General features: G+C 44.0%; 3 protein-coding genes across 3 annotated transcripts; 2 read left to right on the forward strand and 1 right to left on the reverse strand.

Annotated features, from left to right (window-relative positions):
• Positions 1–3217: 3217 nt before the first annotated feature.
• LOC128707297 (ataxin-2 homolog) lies at positions 3218–12527 on the reverse strand. Its single transcript, XM_053802249.1, has 5 exons — positions 12490–12527; positions 7668–7824; positions 5260–7598; positions 3828–4114; positions 3218–3675 (listed from the first exon to the last, which is right to left on the reverse strand). The coding sequence occupies exons 1-5, from the start codon at positions 12525–12527 to the stop codon at positions 3218–3220; spliced, it is 3279 nt and encodes a 1092-aa protein (XP_053658224.1).
• Positions 12528–14952: 2425 nt separating this feature from the next.
• On the forward strand, positions 14953–15910 carry LOC128715144 (uncharacterized). Its single transcript, XM_053810028.1, has 2 exons — positions 14953–15469; positions 15531–15910. The coding sequence occupies exons 1-2, from the start codon at positions 14953–14955 to the stop codon at positions 15908–15910; spliced, it is 897 nt and encodes a 298-aa protein (XP_053666003.1).
• Positions 15911–16707: 797 nt separating this feature from the next.
• Positions 16708–17833, forward strand: LOC128708737 (uncharacterized). The gene is made up of 2 exons (XM_053803718.1): positions 16708–17110; positions 17181–17833. Exons 1-2 carry the CDS (start codon positions 16708–16710, stop codon positions 17831–17833), a joined length of 1056 nt encoding a protein of 351 aa, XP_053659693.1.
• Positions 17834–23286: the final 5453 nt, after the last annotated feature.

Here is a 23286-nt window from a genome sequence, read left to right on the forward strand (position 1 = left end):
CAAAATTCTTACGTTTTGCAAAGGAAACACCTATTCATATTTCTGGCAGGTGGCGGCAATCAGTTCAACTGTATAGTAACGATATTCTTTTCCTTTCACTCTGGTTTTTTTTCCTTCTCTGTGGCTCAACGAAAAAAACAAAACATAACTTCACACAGAGCGAGAGTTACTGATGTGTGGATTGTTCATAACATATATGGAACAATTTTGAACATTAATGACACTAATTTGTGTGGCTGTGTGTGTTTAGAAGATGGGAAAATTTGCAATTTCAGTTTGGAATTAGTTGTATTGGCTAATCGCCACGCGTTTTGTTGTTGGCCTAACGTTTCCCGTACGCTTTCTCTTCGGTTTGATGTGTTCCTGGTTTGTAACACGAATGAGTTTGTTCCATTACTCTCCTCCGCTGCATGTTCTAACAATGATCACTGTTTTCAATTTGACGTTTTACTCTTCTTCGATTGAAGATTCGGTTCCTTACTGCTCTGCTCTGCTTCTCCAGTTTGCTGCACATAATTTACAACTCTCTCGTCTTCTCACTTCTCACCGTATTGTGCAGAACAAAATTCTCACGCAATGAATTTTTGCTGCAATATTGGTTTCGTTTACTACTCCTTCTTTTACGTGTTTCTCCTTAACTCTTTTGTGTTTTCGATACCTTCTTGGTATTTTTGCTGTTTTTCTTTTGTTGTTGTATGCATAGAATTTTTACAGTTCAACATGTTTAACATGTCGTTTGCTTAGTCTTGCTCGTTCTTACAATTCGTCAACACGTTCTTCTTTTAATCAACCGCAATGCGTACTCCCCTACTTTTTGATATCTTTCTTCCCCAACCTCAATAGCACCGAACTGTGTCTCTGTCGCTGTCAATATAGTCTAGTTAGTAGTTCACCACAGTCACATCTTTGCTAAAGTATCTCGTTTTGCTCATCTCGAGTCGTCCGAACTAGCTAAAATTAGTTTGTTGCTCTACACTGTATTGCTAATGTGTGATCATACTGTAGTCTGCAAATACACGCCCATGTTGGTTGAGTTAATTCAGATGGTTCCTCACGAGTTTGTCGTGTTCTTTTTACTCTTTTTCCCTCTCCCACCGTCTTCATCTAGTCGAGTATGGTTTTGTTTAATGACTTTCTGGCCACTTCATCTCGATCGTGCCCCGCACGTCTCTGCCCAAAAAATTGGAACGTTCAATAAATTAAATTTATTGGCTACGTGTTTTACGCCTGCATTACATACTTTCTGCTCGAAACATCATCACGTTCTGGTTTTGCTTGCACGCGTTAATCGTATTATGTAACATCTGTCTTTCCCTACCTTACTAGGTTCCGATGCTCGAGCTGGTTCATCCCACTAGTGCTTTCAATTGCTTGACCCTCTAACCACTATGTTTTGCTTTGTACATATCCGATTGTTTTCCCCCACAAGCATTACCGGAAGAATTACCTTGCCTAATTATCTTAACTATTAATTACATACATTCATGCTCTATCACTCCCATGCCACATTCCATTTTTTCATTCACACATTCCATCCGCTGCTGGTTTACAATCTAAGAGATTTCAACGCGTACTGGTTGCACTAGTGTTCCTGCACGATCAACTGCCGTGTGTTACAACGCTTGCTGCTTATTCGCTCCATTATCACTATTTAGTTTAATTTGATTTATCTAATAATGTATTACTTTGCTAAGATACGGATGCATTTGTGTCTGGTGTGTTCATGTTCAACATTCGTCACGAACTGTCCTACGCCACACGCATTCGTCACCTTTTTTTCTCTCCTTTTAATACACTGCACTTTCGCTGCTCTTTACAAAGCCGTGTAAAATGAACCGCCATCTGTCCTGGTTTACGACACGTTCTTTAAACATTGTTGTAAACTTGGCTTTTCATTTGTTGGATTTTTCTCGTGCCATATCGTGTACAGCCTATCGACGGGATTCTAGCGGTCAAACTTACGTTACCCTCAACCTTCTATATTATACAGCCCTCCCGATTTTACTATGTGAACCCCCGTTTGTTCATGTGGTCAATAACCCACACGATCCCTTTTTCTCCCGCTCCTTATCTTTGAGTGTATATTTTATTTGTTTGACTATGAGCAAAAAGAATACAGACAACTTCGTTTCTCTACGGAGAAAGAAAAGATCCAACAAACAAGAGTGTTGCTTATGTTTTACTATCGTTTCTCTCGTACACACAATCAGTACGTTTTTGCCGTATTCTTAGCATTCCCATCCCAAAAAAGTCACTTATCCAAAATCTAAGAGAGTCGGCCAAATTTACGGATCTTTCAATCCACATGAACAATCGCAACCTTCAAACACAAACATTCGAACCTTCAATAGGATCGACAAATCGATAATGCGATACATTTGTTCTGCTTCATTATATACGTTCAAAACATTCGAACGTGAGCTTTTCCTTTCGATACTCACACACAAATACAAATGAATGATGGACAACATAAAATTGAGTTACTAGCGTTCATATTTAAACACCGTTTCACTGTTTCAATGAGGCATCATGAGGAAACAAAGTTGAAAACCGTTCCTCCACCACCGGGACAAGGGGAATGTGTCTGTCGCAATAATAATAAAACAAATAAATTATAGCGAAACAACAAAAAAAAAACGTAACATATCGAAACACGTGAGCATTTTCTTACCCATTGTGGGAAATGTTATTACAAAACAAAAACTAGATATTATTCATACACACTCAATGACCGCTTCCTAGTTAGGTTGAACAATAGATTTAAAAGTAATTTAAACCGTTCTTTTTAGTGGCATCATTGACGGTAAAAAGCGCCACTTTGTTCGCCTATACTCTGCCAATTTGTTCGTCATCTTGTGTAATCTTTTGTTGCAAATCGTGTTCGCACCGTACGATTTGTCACGCTACTATAAAGTAATAATAACGCTTCCGACGACAAATTACGTGTATAATTCAGTTCGATTAGCTTCCACACCATCGCGAAGCTCTTCAAATTTTATGTTTTGTCTTCCTCTCTAAGCACAAATGCATTAAATGTGCGAAATAAGTTTAATACATCGAGAACCACTACCCCCACACGTTGCGATAGGTCATATTACGGGCTTTCCGTGCAGCATAATCTCGATCCTAGATCGACCTAGTTCTTTAACACTTTTGCGTACGACGGATGTGGCGGAGGGCAACCGTTGGAACCGGGCACGCCAGCGGAGAACTTATGCTACTGTGCCGACGGATGCTGCGCCACGTGCATGACGTGCAGGTTCTGCTGATGATGGTTTTGCTGTGGTGCCGACTGAATGTTTTGGTATAGGGCCGGTACAACCTGCGGTGGTACGATCGGACACACCGAAATTGGATACGGTGTCGGTTGCTGGTGGTGCACGGCCTGATACGTTGGTGGACCACCGCCAGCCGGCGACGGTTGCGGTCCCGGATGGTACTGCTGGTGAGGTTGGCCGGGCGATGGTGTGGTGGAGGGCGGGGTCGCCGCAAGATATTGAAGCGGTGCCGGTTGCGGCGTATCGTAGATGTACCGCTGATGGAATGGTGGCGCCGCCTGGAACGGTTGATGAATTGTCGGCCCGTACGGTGTGGTAATCATTTGTATGGGATTAGGCGCCAACAGTGGCTGTCCAGTTGCGGCGGCCACCTGCATCTGCGAAGCACCGACTGGAACTAAAAAATGGTACGCGAAAAGGCAAGAAAAAGAAGTAAAAGCGTTACTAACGTTCAAATGCCGACACTTGCGCCTTCTACAACCCGGGAGGGAAGTGAAAAGCGTAGTGACGGTGAAAGAAGTGAAGGTTTCGTTGGATTTTCTTGCGTACAAATGTCATTCCGGTAGCTACCTTGTCGGCCATTGCGGATGCGCGTCTGCTGTGCCACCTGTTGGTGTTGCTGGGCGGTTGAGAAAGAGGACGGATTCACCACATACGACATCACGAACTGCTGCGGAATGACATGCGGTGATGGTGGCTGGAAGGAGCCCGGCGTTAACGCGGCTGGGCCCGGCGTTTGCGGCGTGTGCGGGCTAGAAGACGTGTGACTTTTCAGTGGGCGTGCGAAATAAGGATTACCATTAATGATACTTATGTTACTGTTAGTGTTTGGTGGGCTAGCGGTAGCAGAACGGTAGGTTATAGAGAGTTTTAATTATTAATGGCATATTGTTTTGTTTTTTTTTTTTGCATTTCAATATTCGATTGTTCATGGTTTTCATTCGTACGATTTTGCGGTTATGCGGGTTTTTGTTTTGTTTTTTTTTTAACAAAGATTTCAAGACGATGGTGGTCGTGGTAAATTTGGTTTCGTTTGATTTTGGTTTTGTTTGGTTTTTCCCGAATTGTAATCCAGACAGACACGCGCGCAGACAGTTGGGTGTTGGTGGATTGGGCACATATTTGGCACGGGCACATGTGAGGATGTGATTGATGGTTGTTGTGATGGTGGTGGTGATTGTGGTGATCATGGTCGTGGTAAAAAAATTAGTGTGTTAAAAAAGGGATTTTTATTAACATTATTTGAAGATGGGAAGCAATATCGAATTTAAATACACTAGGCAAAATTCACACGAAACGAAAATCATGAATAAAATTAACAGCATTAACATAAGAAGATAGGCATTAAAAGATGTAAAAATAGGTTACGATTAATGCATTCCAAAGCAGTCATGCAAGTTAGTGTTAGGAAAAGTTTAAAAATATTTATAACGAAGAATTAATGTTGTAATAATGAAATGTAAATGAACTAAAAACTAAGTTAAAAAAAATAACAGCATAAGTGTAGTACTCCTCACTAGTGTCGGGTGCATCAGATTCAGAAGTCATGAATCTGAATGACTCTTCCAGAAATATTCATTAAAAAGCAGCATACGCTAATTCCTCAACGGTATATGAGTTGTTTGTGGGAAGGAATACACTTATTTCGAATACAGCTACAGTATCAATTAAAATAAGCTAGTAAATTATAAAGCAACATAATGTTTAACATGATTGGGATTTGTGCTAATGAACTCTGGGTTTAACGTTCTACTGAGCAAAAGGATTTAACCCTCCCTAATTCCCTTTGGGTTCCTCCATCAAATAATCCTTCTTTTCTCCACCGTAGCCGTAATTACAATGCGATTTTTGTTTGGTTGGGTGAGGGATCAGGGAATGGTAAACCTTCTGCTTGTAAGAATCGTTCATGCTTATATACATTCACACATTCACGTGCACAACAACATCGACTACGTACAAAACCGGCCATAATAGTACATACCGTGATGGATTGGGAGTGCTTGGGCTGCGGGGAGTAAATGGTTTCGCTGCCGGATTCAATGTGAACACCTTCTTCGGGGCCGTACCAGGCTTCTGTTCCCCGCTGGCACTTCCATTGGCGGGCGTTCCATCGGGAGTGCCAACGCCATTCGCATTACCGTTCGGTGCAGCACTAGGCGTTACGCTACCAGCGATTGCATTCTGACCACCGGGGCCCGTTACAGTGGGCGCACCGCCAGGAGCACCACCGACATGATTCGTTTGCGGTTGCTGTTGCTGGGGCGGCGAACCACCAACAACTACCGGCTGCTGTTGCCCTGGTTGCTGCTGTACGACCGGAGGAGGTTGCTGTACCAGGTGTGGCGACTGGGAGGACAGCTGTGTCGGTACCACCACCATGCCCGAAGCGGTTTGCGAGGCTTGATTTTGTTGCTGGTTCAATGGTGCTGCCTGGGGTGGTGGCTCACTGTGCGGTGCCGATACCACCATTTTGCCCTGCTGCTGGCTGTTAACCAATGGGGGCGAACTGTCCAGTGATGGTGGCGATGTGTGGTCGGGTTGTTGCTGAGGAGGAGGCGCCTGTTGGACTACGACGTTGTGCGAGGGTGGCCCTTGCTGTGGCTGCTGTTGTTGCTGCTGCTGTGGAGTCGGAGGTGGCGGTTGCTGATGTACGTTTGGCATCGGCGGTTGCTGCTGGGGCGGGGCCAGTTTAAAGTCTTGCCCGAACTTGCGCAGATTGTCAATTTCCATGTCCCGATTCCGAACGACAACCGTACGTTGGGGTTGGGGCGGTGGTGCCTGCACCTGTGCCTGCTGTTGCTGTTGGGGTGGCGGTGGTTGCTGTTGCTGCACCGGCGGTGGCATTGCCATAGGATGCTGCTGAATCACGACATGCTCGGCTGGCACAACATTCGGCGGTGGCATATGCGGCGGCACAACAGCGTGATGTGGATGGGCCATATGCATCGGTGGCTTTGTCGACATGGGCTGCATCTGGCCAGGCATCTGTTGTGGGTTAAGAGATGGCGGTGGCTCACTGTACGTCACTTGCGCCGGTGCATTCGCGTACTGCCTTACTCCACGCTGTGGAAGAGGCTTTTGGTTGCTATTTACATTCATATTGCCACCAGCACCACCGCCACTTCCTGGTGGACCGCCGGCCATATCACCTCTACCGTCGCCATTCATTTTATTCGAGTTCATAACCGACGGTTGGCCATGTTGCGGAGTTGGTTGCTGTTGTTGTTGATGTTGCACGTGCCCATAGGGCGATTGATTCGGGTGCATGCCATACTGAGGACCAGGCGGATGACCCATACCCCCACCACCACCACCGCCGCCGCCGCCGCCGGCGCCATGTTGCTGGCCGCCAGGTGGAGGTTGTTGCTGTTGTTGTTGTTGCTGCTGCTGCTGTGACATCATCTGCCCGTAACTGTTCTTGTGCGGAGCCTGTGGGCTGGGCGGCTGTTGTTGCTGCTGCTGTTGCTGTGGCGTCACCACTGCTGGACCTCCGTTATTGTTGTTACTGTTGGCCAGGGACGGGCTGCGAACCACCAGCTTGCCTCCAGGCTGTCCCGGTTTGCGCTTCGCCGGTACTATGTACTTCGTGTTCGAAGGCATCGCCGTATTATTGTTATTGTTGGTCGAATTGCTTGTATTGTTCGTAAGGTTATTGTTTCCGTTACTATTACTATTTGCTGCGTTACCACTGCTGTTGCTGACCACGCTGTTCGAATTCTTATCGGTAGCAGCACCGCCCGTGCCCTGTTGTGTGGCGGCTGGCTGTGGGCTGGCGTTACTGTTCGGACGGACGACCGCTGCAAAGGCGGCCTCTTCGTCACCGTTCTCGATATCGATGCGCTCCTTATACACCGGATTGTTCTCTATCTCGTTGGCAATCTTTTCCGCCTCCTGCTCCTGCACCTTAAACTCTTCGCTGTCTTTCTTTTGAATTTGAACCGTGTACCCGGACAGGGATTGATCGAACGTAGACTGCACACCGTACACCTGTTCGTTCTTCAGGAACATATCATTCACGTCCCAACCTTCGGCGTTCGAGTCGAGCTCGAGACTGTGCTCCAGGGATTCACCATTCACATCGCCACTCTCGTCCCACGGTTCGAGCACTCGATCCTCCAGCCAGTTCGTGCCGTTGCAGCGCGAAATGGCCGTATCGGTTTTGAATGTATCTCTCGTCGCGTCCTCCGGATCGACGTCCTTCGCGGCCAGCGTCACTATGTCGTTCGGTTTGAAGATCAGTCGATCGACGAAAGATTCTACGATAATTTTTGGCTTCTGGTCGGATCCGATCTCAACGCGATGTGCCATTTCCAGCACAATCTAAAACAAGAAGGTGTCGTTAGAGTGTAACGCACAAATGCAACCACCGTCATCAAACCACATGCTTACCTGAAACTGTGAGGAAAATGTCCTGAACACTCCTTCGTATATCTGACCGGCCGGTGTTTGTATCTGGACAATATTGCCTACATGCGATGTGGCTGCATGCATAAACGGAGCATTGTTGTAAATGCCGTCCGCTTGAATTGAACGTTGCCTCTGGGTCCTGCGAATTGGAAGCATTTGGAAAACATTCGGTTAAGTACAATATCACGCACAGTTGGAGTGATTATTCGATTAACATTAAAACGGAACTAGAAATATTCTTAAGTACCATAAGCTTAATGCGCTGCAACTCCATGTTCGTACTGCTGTAGCACTGATGCAATTTAGAATAAATGTATCACAGATGTATTCTCTCCCAACGGTTGAAACAAGCGCAGTATAATTTGACTATTTAAACAGCCGCACAAATCACACACCCATACAATGGTGTCAGTCCCACCAACAGCCAGTTTTCACCGGAGAGCTGGGTTCCACTCGATCTAGCGACGACAGCAGAACTGAGTCGACCGTTTCTCTCACCATTGCACTGCACACACAACGGCTGCATCGAAATGCAGTTTTTGCGTCGTTCGGTTTGCCATTTACCCTACTTCATCGCTCATCGCCATTGTTCACACGGGTAGCAATATATTCACCGTTTTCGCTAGTATAGTGTCCTAGTTATACACTTTTGGTAAAATGAAGATTCGCTCAATGATCTGAAGTATAAAAATGCCAATGTTGTATGCTCCTCTCATTACCCACACCGAGTCGGAAACAAACAGAGCTTTGGTCCACAATTGATCTTATCTTCTGGCCACTGGTTCATGAGCACAATTTCTTTAGTTTCAAATAATTTCTCCTTACAGATAGGTTTGAGATATTCTGTTCAAAAAGCAAAAATCCAAACGGTTGGCCTAATGGAAAATTTCTAACTGTGCCCTAAAGGGATCGCAACTATAATGTGCATAGATTAATCCATACTTAATAAATCCAATCCTCATCGGCGGTAATTTATTTTAAAAAAAACAATCAAATCTAAACTAACTCTAAATTGTTCGTCTTGAAAAAATGTAATAATACATCTAAATAGTTTCAGTAAATTAACATTAACAGAAACACGCGCACCTTGTACATCCACCTTAATAATCGTTTTACAAATTTCAGAATACTCGCCGCAAGCGAACTACAAGTCGTGAAGGGAAAATACATTTTCTTTTCACTGCCGGCGAAAGAACACAACCTACAAGATGTATGGGGAGAGCCGGGGTAGGCCCAAAACCGAGAAGTGTCGCAAGTAAAGCCAGGCCACCAGAAGTAAATTGAACTAAATATAAATTCTAGTCCATTGTGTTTCACTTTTTGCTCAATAGGCATTAGCGTTTCCTTGCGAATTAAACGCACGCACGTACCATGGGCAATTGTGCTACGGAGACAAAACACGCACCAAAGACGCCTTGTCGTCTTACCCCGGGTGTCTCGGGTGTCCCGGTACGGAGTCGCATTGCTGAGTGGCTGAGGCCGGTGAACTAAAGGAAAATCAACGTCACGCCAAGTTGTGGACAGAGTAATTGGTGAAGAAATGAATCCACGGTTTTATCTGTTCCTTTTTTGCTTTGCTTTGGGAAAACTATTTTTATTTATATCACACTATTACACTCGGTAATACTTTTACCAATAATTGTGAAAGTGATGTTGCATTGTTGGAATTCCTGCGCTCTTGCCGAATTCCAGAGCAATGGTAATTTGGTTACCAAGATACTAAAGATATACTGAGATCGCATACATAAAGAAAAACTAGAATACTAATTTCACTTTAGATACGAAAAAAAAAATCCTTTCGTGTACCCATGACGAATGATGGGGGCAAAAGGGAGCAGAAACGAATGTCCTAGTATCGCGCATTGTGTGTACACAGCGCACCAAAATGCGAAGAAAACAAAAGAAATGCAATTTTCCCCCATTTGGTGAACAGTAGGCTATGCTTTTGGTAAGTTTTTTTTCTACGTTTTTTCGCACACACTCCCCCCCCCCCCCCCCCTCCCCCCAACTGCACATACACACAGGAAAGTTGCTCTTTTGCTCTCCCGTTCGCACTCGTTTGTGTCTCGTCCCAATTCTTTCTTCTGCCACTGACTCACACACGCACACACACAGAAAAGCAAATGTCTTATGATTTTTTTTTCACCGGGCGGAAAATGGTGAAAATTTTCTCCATGCAAACACACTCACACACACACACACGCGCGCGCGGAGCACGGGTCGTCCTGATGTCGCTAGTGGTTGTAGGATCATAAAACGGGGTCAAACACACCAAACGGAACACTGTGTTCGGTAGTGAGGGACCATCTTTTTCGGGCCATCACCAAACTACCACGAACAGCAAGATGTCTCTAGCGTTGTTAAAAGTTGATTGATCGAATCTCTGCGTAAGTACATAAAAGCTACTTCGTCGTGCTATCCGTGGTTTTTCACCTATTGTTGCCCCCAACACAAGAGGGAGCTGTTCGTCACCGCAAGGAACCGACCTTTTCCCCCGGTAGTGCACATTTGGCGAAGTTGCAACTTCGAATGTAATAGTGGGTATGATTTTTTTGTTGATGATAAAAAAGAAGGAGTAACAGAAACACTCGCTTAAGGAAAGCTCAACAACGTTGTGAAGGAGCAGACCGATTGCGACTAAATGGACGAAGCGATGAAGATTTCCCTCGTTCGGTACACAACCGTGCACGACTCTCTCGGGCCCGGTGAGGCGATCTCGCATCGTCCTAGTCGCTCTTTGTGATGATGGGATAGATGGTGGCAAAGGGTCCGGTGACGGGGTCTTTGGTACGGGGTCCTGGCGTGTCCGTCCGACTGTGTGGATGTTTATGGTGGATGTCTGACACTGTGTGTGAGTCGGAAAAGTGCCGCGAGAGCGAGAAATTGATCTCCCTTTGTGTGCACAGGGCCCTTTCTCTCTCTCTCTGTCTCTCGCGGTTTGGGAGCAATAATTTAATGGTTGGAGGTTTTTCCGAAAAGAAAAACCGGTGAACGGCAATTTTGGACGGTGAAATTCTGCCGGTTTTGAATGAAAAGCTTGGTGATGTTTCACAAAACTTAGAATTCCTGAGGATCACATGGAGTCGCCTGGTTGTTCCAAGAAGACAAAGATGAGCGAGATGTAAGTAAGCTTATTCTAAAAAAAACTTTAATGATTGTCTTTCGATATACGATATACGAAATGTTGTTTCAACCATATAAATAGCGAAATGCTCCATTATCTCAATAAGATAAAATGATGAATGATTTTCCTCTCTATTATCAGGACTGGTGAATTTTACCTTTCTTCTCTTTATTATGCACGAAACTAGAGCACCCGATCGGTTTTTCCGAGGGCTGTTCGAACTCCCGATGCTATCGGTACCCACCACCAGGATGGAACCCCTTCTTTCGCTCGGTTTGCCACACCAGACACGCTTGTTCTCGACCAAGTCCAGCGCACAAAGCAAGCCATGCCTACTACTAGACTGGTGGAAAATAATGCTGCAGACGACATATATGAAGATAAGGGCTTTCTGCGGAAGGGGGATGAGATGTGTAGTGGGGACAAATAGGAGACAAAGCGGTTGGTGGGGAAGAAAATCCAATCAATAAAAAGGAAGCAGCAGTAGACCCGTAGACACAACCTACTAACACACACACGCTCGCACCCCACAGTAAAGGGGAAGCGTGAGAGGGTGGTGGTGGAGCGGGGGAACGCATTGCACATTTTTCATCACCCTTCCTATAGCACGTTTCGGTGGCGGGGTGGTGTGCGCGCGTGTTTGTGAGTTGGTGTCGTGGGCCACAACGCTGCCTTTTGATATGTTTGGCGATTTTCACCGAGAGGATTGTGCATATTGTTCTGTTGGTGTGCGTAACACTACCTCTACTAGGCACCACACACCACCACGACTACCCCACTCCACGGTACACCACATGAATCATGAGTCAGTGAGTTTGTGTGTGTGTGTGTGTGTGTGTGTGTGTGTGAGTGCGTGTTTGGTTGTATGCGTACATGTCATAAATGCGTTTCATATGGTTTCTAGGACGCAATGCAAATAAATGCATCGCCGCCATCTCATTCTCTCCGTCATTCATTAGGTTCCTCGCGTATCAGGTGCCTTTCATTCATTTATTTTTCATCCACCACACAATGGAAATCATCTGTAGAGGGTTTTGTAACAAAAACAAACCATTACAAAAATAAAAAAATAAATAACGAGCAAGACAATTTTTTAGTCCGATGGAAGGAAAATTACGCATCAACAATGTTGAGATGTGTTTTGTATTTTTCGTGACGCAGTTTCGCGTTACTTCTAGCACGCAAATATCCTGCGACTATTGTAGAATAACCCCCTTTTGAGGAAATCTACTTGCTAGATTTTTATAGTTGTAAGATCTTTTTCTTTTCCTTATAAGGCGGTCACTCGTATTCTTGACGGTATCTTGTCCAAAGAATTATTCACACACTGCGAAATTGGCGATTGCCTAATCAGCTGACCGGTACACGGCCATTATGAGTCACGCGCAAACACCCAAAAGGGAGAAGGTAACGTAAAATCAAACAGTGGAGTTAATCGCAACAACGCAAAGATTAGATTATTGCACCGAACCCAGCAAATTGTTCGGGGTTGGTTAAGAATGTTACCCACTCAATCAAGGCATGAATAACCGTAAGACAGCTTCTTTGTTTATGGTCGGAGTAGAGGTTAGAGATAAATGAGAGATATCTCTTGCAGGCGCTTCATAAAACTGGGCAGGCTACAATTACCTGCAGACAAACGGGACAAAATGACGTAATTTAAGATCTAAATGCGCTTACCTGGCCGGACCGGGGCGAGTTTTGTTGCGCTTGCTCATTTCGCTGTTATCGTCCGAGCGGCTCAAGGAGGAGCCTTCTCTATGGCTTCGCGTCGGGACTGGAATTTTGACTAACTTTTCCTGCGCGGGAGACCTTTTTCTCCCTTCGCTTTGCTGCTCGCTGCACACACTCACGCACGCAAACACTTGATCGTTGAATGCAATAGGGTTCAAACGATCTTCAGGGAGTTATTAGTAACGATGAGCTAGTTTTGCTGATTTTCCTTGTTTTTCACCACGGTTTGCTGCACACCGATGTCCTTACGCCGTGACGCTAGCAAAAAATACAGTATGTACACACACACACACACTTACAGTGTATATCTATATACAAACTAAAGCACACACGCATACACGACTGACTTAATCGGCGATGCTCTGCTGCTAAATCACTTCACGCACTCTTCAACGGTTGGGGGTATGCTTAGCTTTTTTTCACCCCTTGCGCTGTATGCCGCTAACTTCCTTTCCCCTCGCTGGCTATCACGTTCTCTTTCTCTCGCTAAATGCACTTAAACCTGACTTATCGTTTGTGTATGCGCCTTCTTGCCCTGGATCGACTAATGCGCGCTTTTCAAGCCAAAACTACTTGCGGTTTCGCTGTCAGTAGTAGGTATGTACCTTCTTGTCGTCTCCAACAGTCGATTCTTTTATGTAACCAACTGACACAACGCACGAACGAGGGCGAAGGAACGAAAAAAAACAACACGCTATGCTGCCGCTGCTTCAACTATTGGCACCCGTTGCCGTGGCAAGAGAGTTATATCGCGGCACACTACGTATATGCTGTCAATTTGACGCGCGTGACTTTCCCTTTGCTATGGGGAGCTGCTGGCTGCTGCTGCTGCCTGTTGGCTGTGTGCGAGCTTGGAGGAAAATCTTCGGGTTTCTCTTTCGTCGCTGCCTACTATGGCTACTTCTTCGCTGCCGTCCTTATCTCACGCTTGTGCCCGTGCCCGTGGAAGACGACGATAGGTTGCATCAGCCCTCAACTCACGCACTTCCACCTTGTACCATGATGGGTCAAGAATTCGTGCGGAATGCGGGGATGGTGGGCTTTTCGCGGGGTGAAGAAAAACGCGTGGAACAATCGTGGAACACTTTTCCACCCTGTGTTTCCGGAAACGGTTTGTTTTTCTCGAGTAGCTCCGGCTCGATGAAGATTTCTACGCTTTGCGTTAGATGTGTTCGCTTTGCAATGACACTACAGCCGAATGGCGTTGTCAACGGGGGACTCCTGTGTGCCGAATACGCACTTTCTCTCGACTCCCTTCCCTTCTTCCCTTTAACGGGCAATCCTTCGCATTGGTGTGGTTTTTACTCGAAGCATCTGCACGACGACGACAACGTGATGCCAGAGTGCGTTTCGCTTTGTTTTGCGACGATTGCAATCGTTGATCGCCTCTTTCCCGGCCACACACAACACACACACACACACCGATTACGGTTCGCTGATGGTGTGATGATGGTGGCAGCCACAGATCCGTCGTTTACCCTTTACTTTAGTGTTTACCACAATCCTTTAGCCGCGTGCCGAATCGTAAAGGTTGCAACCACGAAATCACCACGGGAACTCACAGAAAAAAACGGAACACCGTCACCGATTAGGGACGTCGAAATGGCGCTGGGTGTTTGAGATGCAGTGGGGAAAACGGCGCTCTACACGAAAAACACACACTTGGTTTCGTCGACGGGCGGGTTGTTTTCCACCGGAGGGAAACGGCCCAAAAACGTTGCCGTATTCCGACCGTTCACTGTGCGCTAACAGTTTTCCTTGTTGATTTGCGCCTAAATTCGCGATTATTCGATTACGCTTTCAGCAATACAAAGACTCTATGAACAAGAGTTGGCTGCTACGGTGCCAAAAAACGGAGGAATGAAATGAATATGCCACAGTCTCGCAGTGCAAATACGACGCGGGGATGGTACGCACACAGCCAAGCATAAAAATGGCGCCCCGTGGCATTGTGTGCGTGTTTCGGCTGTAAGTGAGAGCGGGAAGATGCTTATTTAGAAAGAGCGCACCGATACGCCCGAATGCCAATGCTAGGACCTACGGTTATAAACGTAAACCGAGCTTTGACAGCTGCCGGATTACCAATTTCGGCCAAATATAAAAAAAAATCGATTTTTATGCGCTTTTCCCGATTGAATATAGACTTACGTAGGATTTCTTGTCTCATCACATTATAAATTCTTGCATTATGATAAGCGTTTTCATTAGAATACTTATTTCAAAGATCATTTCGTATTTGGTTCGAAGGAAAACAATGACAGGCAACACTGCCGTGTATTCATAACCAAACTGTCAACAACACATGTGTTTTTGTGCGGCTAAAAGCGGTAATTGTTGATAGTCGAAAAATAGGGACAGTTCGTGTTTCTTAAGACTACAAATTTGTGATATTTTCGATTAGTTGCAAATATGAAACGGAATGGAAGCATAGTTCTTACGCCAAAAAAGAAACAGAAGCGCAAGGAAGTGGAAACAGAGGAAGAGGAAGATCGCCTATCCCAAAGCGAATCTGAGCAAACCGTACAAAGTGACGATAATACAGATGATAGTTTAGCAGATTTAAGTGAAGAAGAACAGGCAACTGATGAGGACACTGAGCAGGATCCGGATGAGGAAGAGAACGCCGAAGAGTCGGACAGCGCACCACAAGAAACAGACGAGGACAATAATGATGCACATAAAGAGGACAGTACGCAGAATAACAGCGGTGATGAAGATGACACAGGAAACCGTACACCATCCAAGAAACAAACTATTATCGGAGGCAAGGTACATCGTGTAACACCTATACTAAAGAAAACGAAGAGAAAGGCTGGCGTCGTCTATATTTGTTCCATCCCAAAGCACATGAATGTGACTATCCTCCGAACGTTGCTTGAACCGTTTGGCGAAATCGGGCGCATTTATCTTCAAGCCTTTCGGAAAGGTACGTACCAATTGCTTTATAACGTGTCAATGAAACTAAAATGATATCTGTCAAATTTCAGATGGCAAGGTACGGTTGAAAACTGCACAGGGTAAACGTGCTATGGTACAGTACACCGAGGGTTGGATAGAATTCCTTGATAAGCGTGTTGCAAAAGCCATCGTTCCGATGCTGAACATGCGACCGATCACCAACAAGAAAAAGTCTGTCTTTCGGGACATGATGTGGAACATGAAGTATTTGTCCGGATTTCAGTGGGTTCACCTGAACGAACGGCTAACGTATGAACGGGCAGTGGCCAAGGATAAGATGCGTGAACAGATTCAACAGATTCGAAAGGAAGTTTCGTACCACGAAACCAAGGTGCATCATAAAGAGATTGCACTTAAGAATGCCGCTAGAGAAAAAAAGGAAAAAAAGGCAAAGAATAATGTAATATAAAATCAACTCATACTCTGCTATGTATCTTATATTTTTATGTGCTTTCTGTGTGTGTTTTTTAGAGCTGTGATCATCTATACTACTGAATGAGGTCCAATGCATCCGAAAGTCGTAAATCAAATTTCTTATCAACGGGTTCTTTTTAACAAGATAGCAATAAAAGGACCATGGCGTAAAAATAAGTTCTATTCGTGGTTCGTAGTGGTTTAACTTAGTAAAAAGCTAAATATAAAAGCTGTAGTCTAGTTTAATTGGTAATAAAATTCATTATAGCAGAAATATGTTCAAATTTTGCTAATTATACGCTAATTTTCTTTAGGCGCAAATAAGTCTAATAATGGAAACTATTCCCATCAGTCGATACATATATTAGGAATTCCACAAATAAAAACTCTTTCGGTCGCCTTACTATTGATTTCACACGATGTATAAGTCATCTCGAGTAACTTTTTTGTAATGTATCATTCATGTAGCTATTTTTGTAATAAGGTCTTTCACACACTTTCAATAGTCTTCCTTCGAATCAGCATTATTCGCAGTGTTAATATGTTCAATTCAACCCATAACCGAAGCATCCGTTCCCTACGCATATGCTCGCTTAATGCTCAACGATTATATCCTTATCATGCACAACCATACGGAGCCCGAAAAGCAAGGAACGCTTTGGACCAGGCGTAAATCTAATTTTCCTTGCAATTGATAGGAAAATGCAATCAGGCGGAAACCAATCTCCTCCGCGAGAGAATTCAGCTGTGGTCGGGTTCGGGAGCTCGACTAAACGTTTAGTACAGTTTGAAATGTCCCCAACGAAGGTTGATGCCCGGAAGGAGGAATCGGATCTGAGTGCTAGCTTTCAGGATCTCTTGGATGCAATCAAAAAGGTGCAACCATCCGACCGAGCACTGCACGATGCATTTGCACCGGTAAGGAAACGAATTTGGCGCAAATGGTGCCTGCGAAGATTATCGGCCGTGGTGTGCTTAACGGCCATATGTTTGGCGGTGTGTTACGTCCCGAGTGTAAATTGGCACGTGACGGCGATTGGACGTTTGTGCATGATAGAGCTGCTACCGTACTGGGACTGGACACCACTTTATCGTGACAAGTGTTTGATAGCGAAGGCGAAAGAAAGCACCGCAGCGAAACAGTTTGAACCGACCGCTTCTTTTCCAGACGATTGTGTGGTTTGTCGAAACTATGGTAAGCATCGTGTGAAGTGGAGATTGTGTTCATTTATGGGTGTATTATAATGATACCGTTTTAAACGCAGGAATGGTACCAGTGCGTCAGAACGTAACCTACGAAACTTTATACCGACACCATCTGATGCGTAACGTACCAACCATCGTGTCCGATGTTTATCCGCCTTGGTACGAGCAAAAGCGTTACGGTGCCGACTGGGATAGTTTCTTGAACGATTTGGAAGAATTATTGCTGGGGAATCCTTGCGATTTCCGCACGAATCTACTCTTCAAGCCGAGCTTTGCCAAGACGCCAGCTTTAGCGCGTATGGTTGATCTACTTTCGGACGACATCAATCACGGATGGTTTGTACAGCTGCGGAACTGTGCCCTGCGTACCATTAAGAAGACGCGAACCATGTTCACGAAGCCTTACTTCTACGCCACCCATTGGGAACCGCCATATACTAACTGGGTTCTACTATCGCGCGCATTCCAAGGTACCTTGGAAATGACACCCAACATGGCAGGACTTGTGTTAGTACATCAGATGCGATCAAGCTTAAGTGTCATCCTTCGACCACGTGGGGAATGTGAAAATAGCTGTCGGATGCTTTCGGTAACGCTTCAGGAGCGACAATCATTTATATTCTCGACGACACTGTGGAACTTTAGCTACATACCTACAGATGGCAACGCAACTGCAGTAACATTCATTACGGAAACGTACGAAAATGTGTGATGAGATGGATATCGTACAGGAACTCATAAAGCATAAAGCACATTTTATACATTTTGAATATAATCATCACACCAATATGAATGAATAAATACACAAGTAAGCAAACGAACAGAAAAACAAATGCCACAATTCGATTCAGTAATGTTTAGTTGATTTATTCACATCATTGGTTCCCAGTGTAGTTTTATCAGCTATATTGGTTTCATATAATAACATTTGTATTCTTCTTAACAATCATTGCAATCATTCGTTTTCGTCGTCCAAACCATCGGTCCGCTCTGTGTTTTTTTTTCTGAGGTGTTCTTGAGAGATGGTCATATGAAGATGTCAAGCCGTTTACAAATCTAATGCTTTTTTTTTGTAAAATGTAAAAGTTGTCACCCTATCGTTCGTGAGTGACGGGTAGGGCACAAAGAACTGATGCGTTCAAAGTGTAAAAATTTTGCTGGGAAGTTTGGAGCGAAAAAGTAATGAACGGTACGATTAGGAATGTTGCTCTGGTAAGCCACGAGACGATAGTTTTCTGCTGGATGTTGAACGAAAGTTGAAGAAGCGCTTGTATTTGCTTAATTGGTAACAGTTTCGCTTTTACCTAGTGGCCGTTGATGCTGTCATCTTTCTTGTTAACCTTTCAAAATACGACACAATGTATTTGGGAAACAGTAACATACGCATGGGTACGTCAAGACGTAGCACTTGCTGGCATTTTCTGGCCAGTCTGCTGCAGTCAAGGCCATCTGCTCTAGGGAGGGGAAAACATATACCGCTTAGTGTGCTACACACTGTAGAGAGTATCGAGTGTTGGACATATGTGCTTGCTTGCTGATCATTAAGCCTGAGAGTACGGAAAAGCAAAGATGCGGGAGCGTGAACTTCTGTGTGTTAATAGACAATATCGATATTATTTATTGGCAGAAAAGGATTAAGTAAATTTTGAGCAGAATGATTGAAGAAATGTATACGAGTTCCATTAATTTCTTGAGATTGAAGCTCCAAATAATAGCTTTAATGTATTGACGTCCAAGGGACATGGGCAAGAGAAATAGGTTAACATTCAAACTGCACAACTCACACAAAAATGGAACGACCATTATGTATGTTTGCGCATGTCTGTTTCATTGTCCTCCGGTGACTTGAACCTGAGCACTATGGCTACTTCACGAATACAGCATAGAATGTAGGATCGTTTCGCGTTCTTTTCATCGGATCTTCCGCACAAACTTACGTGACACACGATTGTATGGTGAAAGAGGGTGTCGTGTAGTGTCGTGTACGTTTCTGTGGCTGTGGAGGTACGTGTGGTGATGGTGGTTGTATGCGTGCGTGTCTGAGTGTGTGTGGATCTGCATCAATTCCCGCGCGCGCGTTCCCTTTCTATGCCAATCTGCAATCGTTCGGTCCTAAAACACGGGGGGAGGTTTGAAAATGGACTGTAAACAGGTGTAAAACGTTAAGCGATTGTCATTGTAGTGTTTTGCCGATGGTTGCAATGGGTTATTGTTATGACTCTTTTTCATTAATAGTAGTATGTGCATGTACGTAAAGTATGGCAAGTGCGAAGAAAACACAAAACGGGAAAAACGATAAAATGCAGCGCATTCTCGACCGGCAGCTAGTACGGGGATGTAGTTGACGGAAAAAGCAGACAAGCCGCTCGCACAATCAGTCCTGATGTGATCTGCGACTACTGGCAACATAAAATGGTCGAACGTACGTTCGGGAATGTCAGCCATTCGGAAGCGAAACGGCGGCGAAATTAATGCTAGTAGTACTAACAATTAGATATGTACTTACGATTTGTGAGAAAAAGAATGTATTTTTAGTCGATACGTAACCGTGCGTAACGCGTTATGGGTAGTATAAGTAGTCCGTAGTATAAGAAGATACACTACATCACGTAATAGACGTCCATGTTTGGAGGTGGAATGCAGCGCGTACGAGAAAGGATTAGGCGAGACGAAGCGAAACGAATACTAATTTCTTTCGGTTACGGCGAATTCAATTTTGGCTAGTGTTCACCACCACGCTCGCATCCTGTACGTGAAGGTGTGTGTGTTTGAGGTGTTTAGTGGAGGTGTTTAGTGAACGATCACCTGCGGTTGTTCCGTTTCTACATGAATGGAGTCTGTGTGACAGTGTCGGTACGATTGTTTGTGTATCGGCAAGGTGTATGACGCTGAAGGTGACAGTGGGCCACTGTGTGTGTGGAAGTAGTTTTATCAGTAGCATACTAGTAGTAGTACCAGTAAGAACGCCATCATCTCATGTGCGTTTTCACTTGCGTATGATCATGCGTTCTCTTTTATTTCGTACCTTTTTCTTTTTCATTCCACGGAAAACAATAAATGTCATTGTACGCTGGACCGTACGCTGTCCTTCACGTGCTACAATAATGCTCGACGTACCTACGTAATGCTGTAGATTTTACTGTATGGTTCGCAGAATGGAACGCAGGAGATAGCCTTCATTTTGTTTATGTTTGGCCCGTTTAGGTTCATTCATTGTGTTCATCGCGATGAACGATCCTGTGGCGCCCTCTATACATTTTTTGACTCTTTCCTCTCTTGTAGACTGTTTTGTTTTCTGCTTTTGTGTTGTAAGTGTGGGAAGATTGCTTTCAGAAGATTGTTTCATACTTGCTGTATTATTTTCACGAGATTTGCGACTAATCTACTGTACTGTGCGAACCGAACGGATGTTGGGTAACTTAGCATGCAGCCTTATCGTACGTCCTAGCGCCCAAAAGTAGGCTAAATTTAGCCGTATGACCGTTTTTTTATAGTGTTTGGACTGGATTGATGTTAAATATTATTAGAAGCAATAGAGATTGTGTATAGATGTGTGTCTGTGTGTTTTCTTCTCTTGTGGGAACTGTTGTTGTCACTGTTGTCTTACGTTATTTTATTCCTGTTCCCACCTCAGAGCGGAAAGAAACAATACTATCCGCGGTAAAAGGATATACTAGACCTGCGTCCTTTCACGTCCTTTCTAGCGTCCTGTCACCTTCACCAAATACTCCCTTCCTTGCTGCGTTAGCCCTTCTGTTTATGATCAGCATTATCGTCGGCGTTTCTCGTGTTAATGAATAAGTTTTCAATAATTTATTAGTTTTTGTTGTAAATATGTTCAATTTAATTATGGTGGGTAAACATTTGTGGTCGTTTTTTGTGTTTTCCTTTCTTGTGTGTTTTCATTTGTCACCTGCGTGCACATGCCAACTCGTGCCGCACATGGCCGGTACACCCTTCCTGGTCACTGTACACAACACTGTCACGGTTCTATGCTGTGGCTGTCGGTCGCTTTTATCGACGGCGTTCGAATGATTACTGCTAATAGTTTTTGTTTTCTTCTTTACAGTGCCTACTATTAACCTGGGTAAAGCGGCAAACAAAGACGTCCATGAGCGATCGTCCTAGTTTGGTTGTTATTTATGCGTTGATATTATTGTTACCTTTTTTTCTCGCTGTTGCCACGGTGTACTGTTTCTGTTATTGTTTCTGCTGTCTCCGTACGATAACGTATGCTATGTTCTGCTAACTCCGCTAATGGCCATCTTCAAGGATATTTGTGTTTGTTCTTCATTAATTTATTTTCACTTTTTATGTACAGGTCTTTTGCTTGTTCCATGTTCGTGACAGTTTGTTTTCTGTTCGCTTTTCATCCCAGTCATTTGCTATTTTTTCCATATATTTATATATATATTTCTTTTGCTGCATCTTCGGCATACCCAAATGTGTTAAATTCAATCAATTTCTTTCTATTTTAGTTTTGCAAGCCATATTTCACACTTCTTAATTGCGCGCATTTGCAAACGCGTCGCATCATTACGAGTGGTTTTTATTAATTTTCCGCTTTTTCTCCAATTAACTATCGCTGGCCAAACAGTTATTAATTACATTCAAAATTTGCGAGCTTTTGGATGAACATTTTTCTCTGAACTCACGGCTATTTGCGTCATTTAACTGCGCTTCTTCAAACATATTTGTAACAACTATCATGTGAATGTGACGAATTTCGGGTCGGTTGACAGCCGATGGAAAAACAGGAATAGCCTTGAACGGTCTCTGCCTCCTATAGGGAAGGGAAAATGGTGAAACATGGAAAATGGAGGCGGAAAAAAAGAGAACGCACCGGATATGGTAAACTTCCTCCGCAGAGCATCGTACGTACAACAATGAATTAACAAACGATCGTGACATCATGATCGAGCACGCTCACGCTTCCCAGATTGACACCAGATCGGCTTGACTCTTCTCGCATGAATTCCGACACGATTCCATTTTCGACTCCCTATGTTCTCTCCTATGTTCCTTTGCTTTGTGTTTGTTCGATTGCAGCATTTGTTTGTTGTTGTTGGATAGCGATAAGGATAAAGTGTTAAAGATTGCTGGGTTGCACAGTGCTGGGATTGTTGTTGCGTCTCTCGGCTCGACATTCAACCGTGGGGGCCTCTTTTTTGCACCTAGCCCTCGTTTTCGCTTCCCTCCTTCCAGTTAAGTTAAATATTGTGCTACAGACGCGCTTATTAAATACATTTACTTAACTTGTTTACCGCCTAAAGTTCTAGTGCACTCGGTAATCCCACCGGTTGGCCGGTTTTGGTTATTGGTGGGCCTCCCTCTATGCTTGACTTTTTGTTGTTTACAGTTTTGTTTTTTTGTTTTTTTTTGTTGCTTTCTCTTTCATCTTTTGTGTTCATTTCTGTAGTGATAGAGTTTGATCTGTTTTCTTTACATAGCTTCTAAACTACTTTTGCGATTTGATTCACGCATTGCGTATCGTTTGGATATTTTCTTTACTTCTTTTCTTTTCTCCGTCTGTTTTTTGCTTAAGGTTGTATCATGCTTTTATGTGTGTTCAATGTATGTGTGTGTGTTTGTTTATGTGTGTAGTGTTTATTAGTTTAATATTATACTTTAACTTATCATTTGTGTTTGCTGGCTTGACGCAATTTACTATTTTGTTCGCTTGCTAGACATTTCGTGAAACAGCACTTAAGAGAAGCATGACGTGTATGAATGACGCGCAGTTTGTTTGATTTATGTTTATACTTTTTTAAGCTTTTCTCTCCTTTTTTGCCTTTTTTTACCTTTCCACCGAACGGAATGCGCGGTACAATGTAGTTGTGGTAATTAAGTGTTTATTTTGTATTTTTTTTTTGCTTTGTTTTCTGTATTTTTATTTGTCCTTCCAATATTTATCCAACTAAGAGTGGGGTGTTTGTTTTTTACTTTTGTCGCTACAATCTCACAATTGAAAATGCCACCTACAGCACGATATGGTCTCCAACAACAATGTTCGCTTTTCCGTTTCCCTCAATGCAATGGAATTTGTATGCCAGTGGTATAATATATGCGTTGGGGAGCAATGGGGTTGGAAATGGGGGTGGGTGGGGGGGATGGAATGATATGGGTTACGATCGCATCTAAATGTAAATATCACCTTGTTTTTAT

The sequence above is a fragment of the Anopheles marshallii genome, chromosome 2 (assembly GCF_943734725.1).
Source record: "Anopheles marshallii chromosome 2, idAnoMarsDA_429_01, whole genome shotgun sequence".
Classification (NCBI taxonomy): Eukaryota; Metazoa; Arthropoda; class Insecta; order Diptera; family Culicidae; genus Anopheles; species Anopheles marshallii.

What these genes read in the sequence shown, in the direction of transcription:
- LOC128707297 (XM_053802249.1), bottom strand. Translation starts at nt 12,527, where the DNA reads ATGAGCAAGCGCAACAAAACTCGCCCCGGTCCGGCCAG. An exon ending in ACTCGCCCCGGTCCGGCCAG is followed by an intron (nt 7,825 to 12,489) that starts GTAAGCGCATTT and finishes TCCAATTCGCAG; the next exon opens with GACCCAGAGGCAACGTTCAA. An exon ending in AGCACTCCCAATCCATCACG is followed by an intron (nt 4,115 to 5,259) that starts GTATGTACTATT and finishes TGCTACCGCTAG; the next exon opens with CCCACCAAACACTAACAGTA.
- LOC128715144 (XM_053810028.1), top strand. Translation starts at nt 14,953, where the DNA reads ATGAAACGGAATGGAAGCATAGTTCTTACGCCAAAAAAGAAACAGAAG. An exon ending in TCTTCAAGCCTTTCGGAAAG is followed by an intron (nt 15,470 to 15,530) that starts GTACGTACCAAT and finishes GTCAAATTTCAG; the next exon opens with ATGGCAAGGTACGGTTGAAA.
- LOC128708737 (XM_053803718.1), top strand. Translation starts at nt 16,708, where the DNA reads ATGTCCCCAACGAAGGTTGATGCCCGGAAGGAGGAATCGGATCTGAGT. An exon ending in TGTGGTTTGTCGAAACTATG is followed by an intron (nt 17,111 to 17,180) that starts GTAAGCATCGTG and finishes TTTTAAACGCAG; the next exon opens with GAATGGTACCAGTGCGTCAG.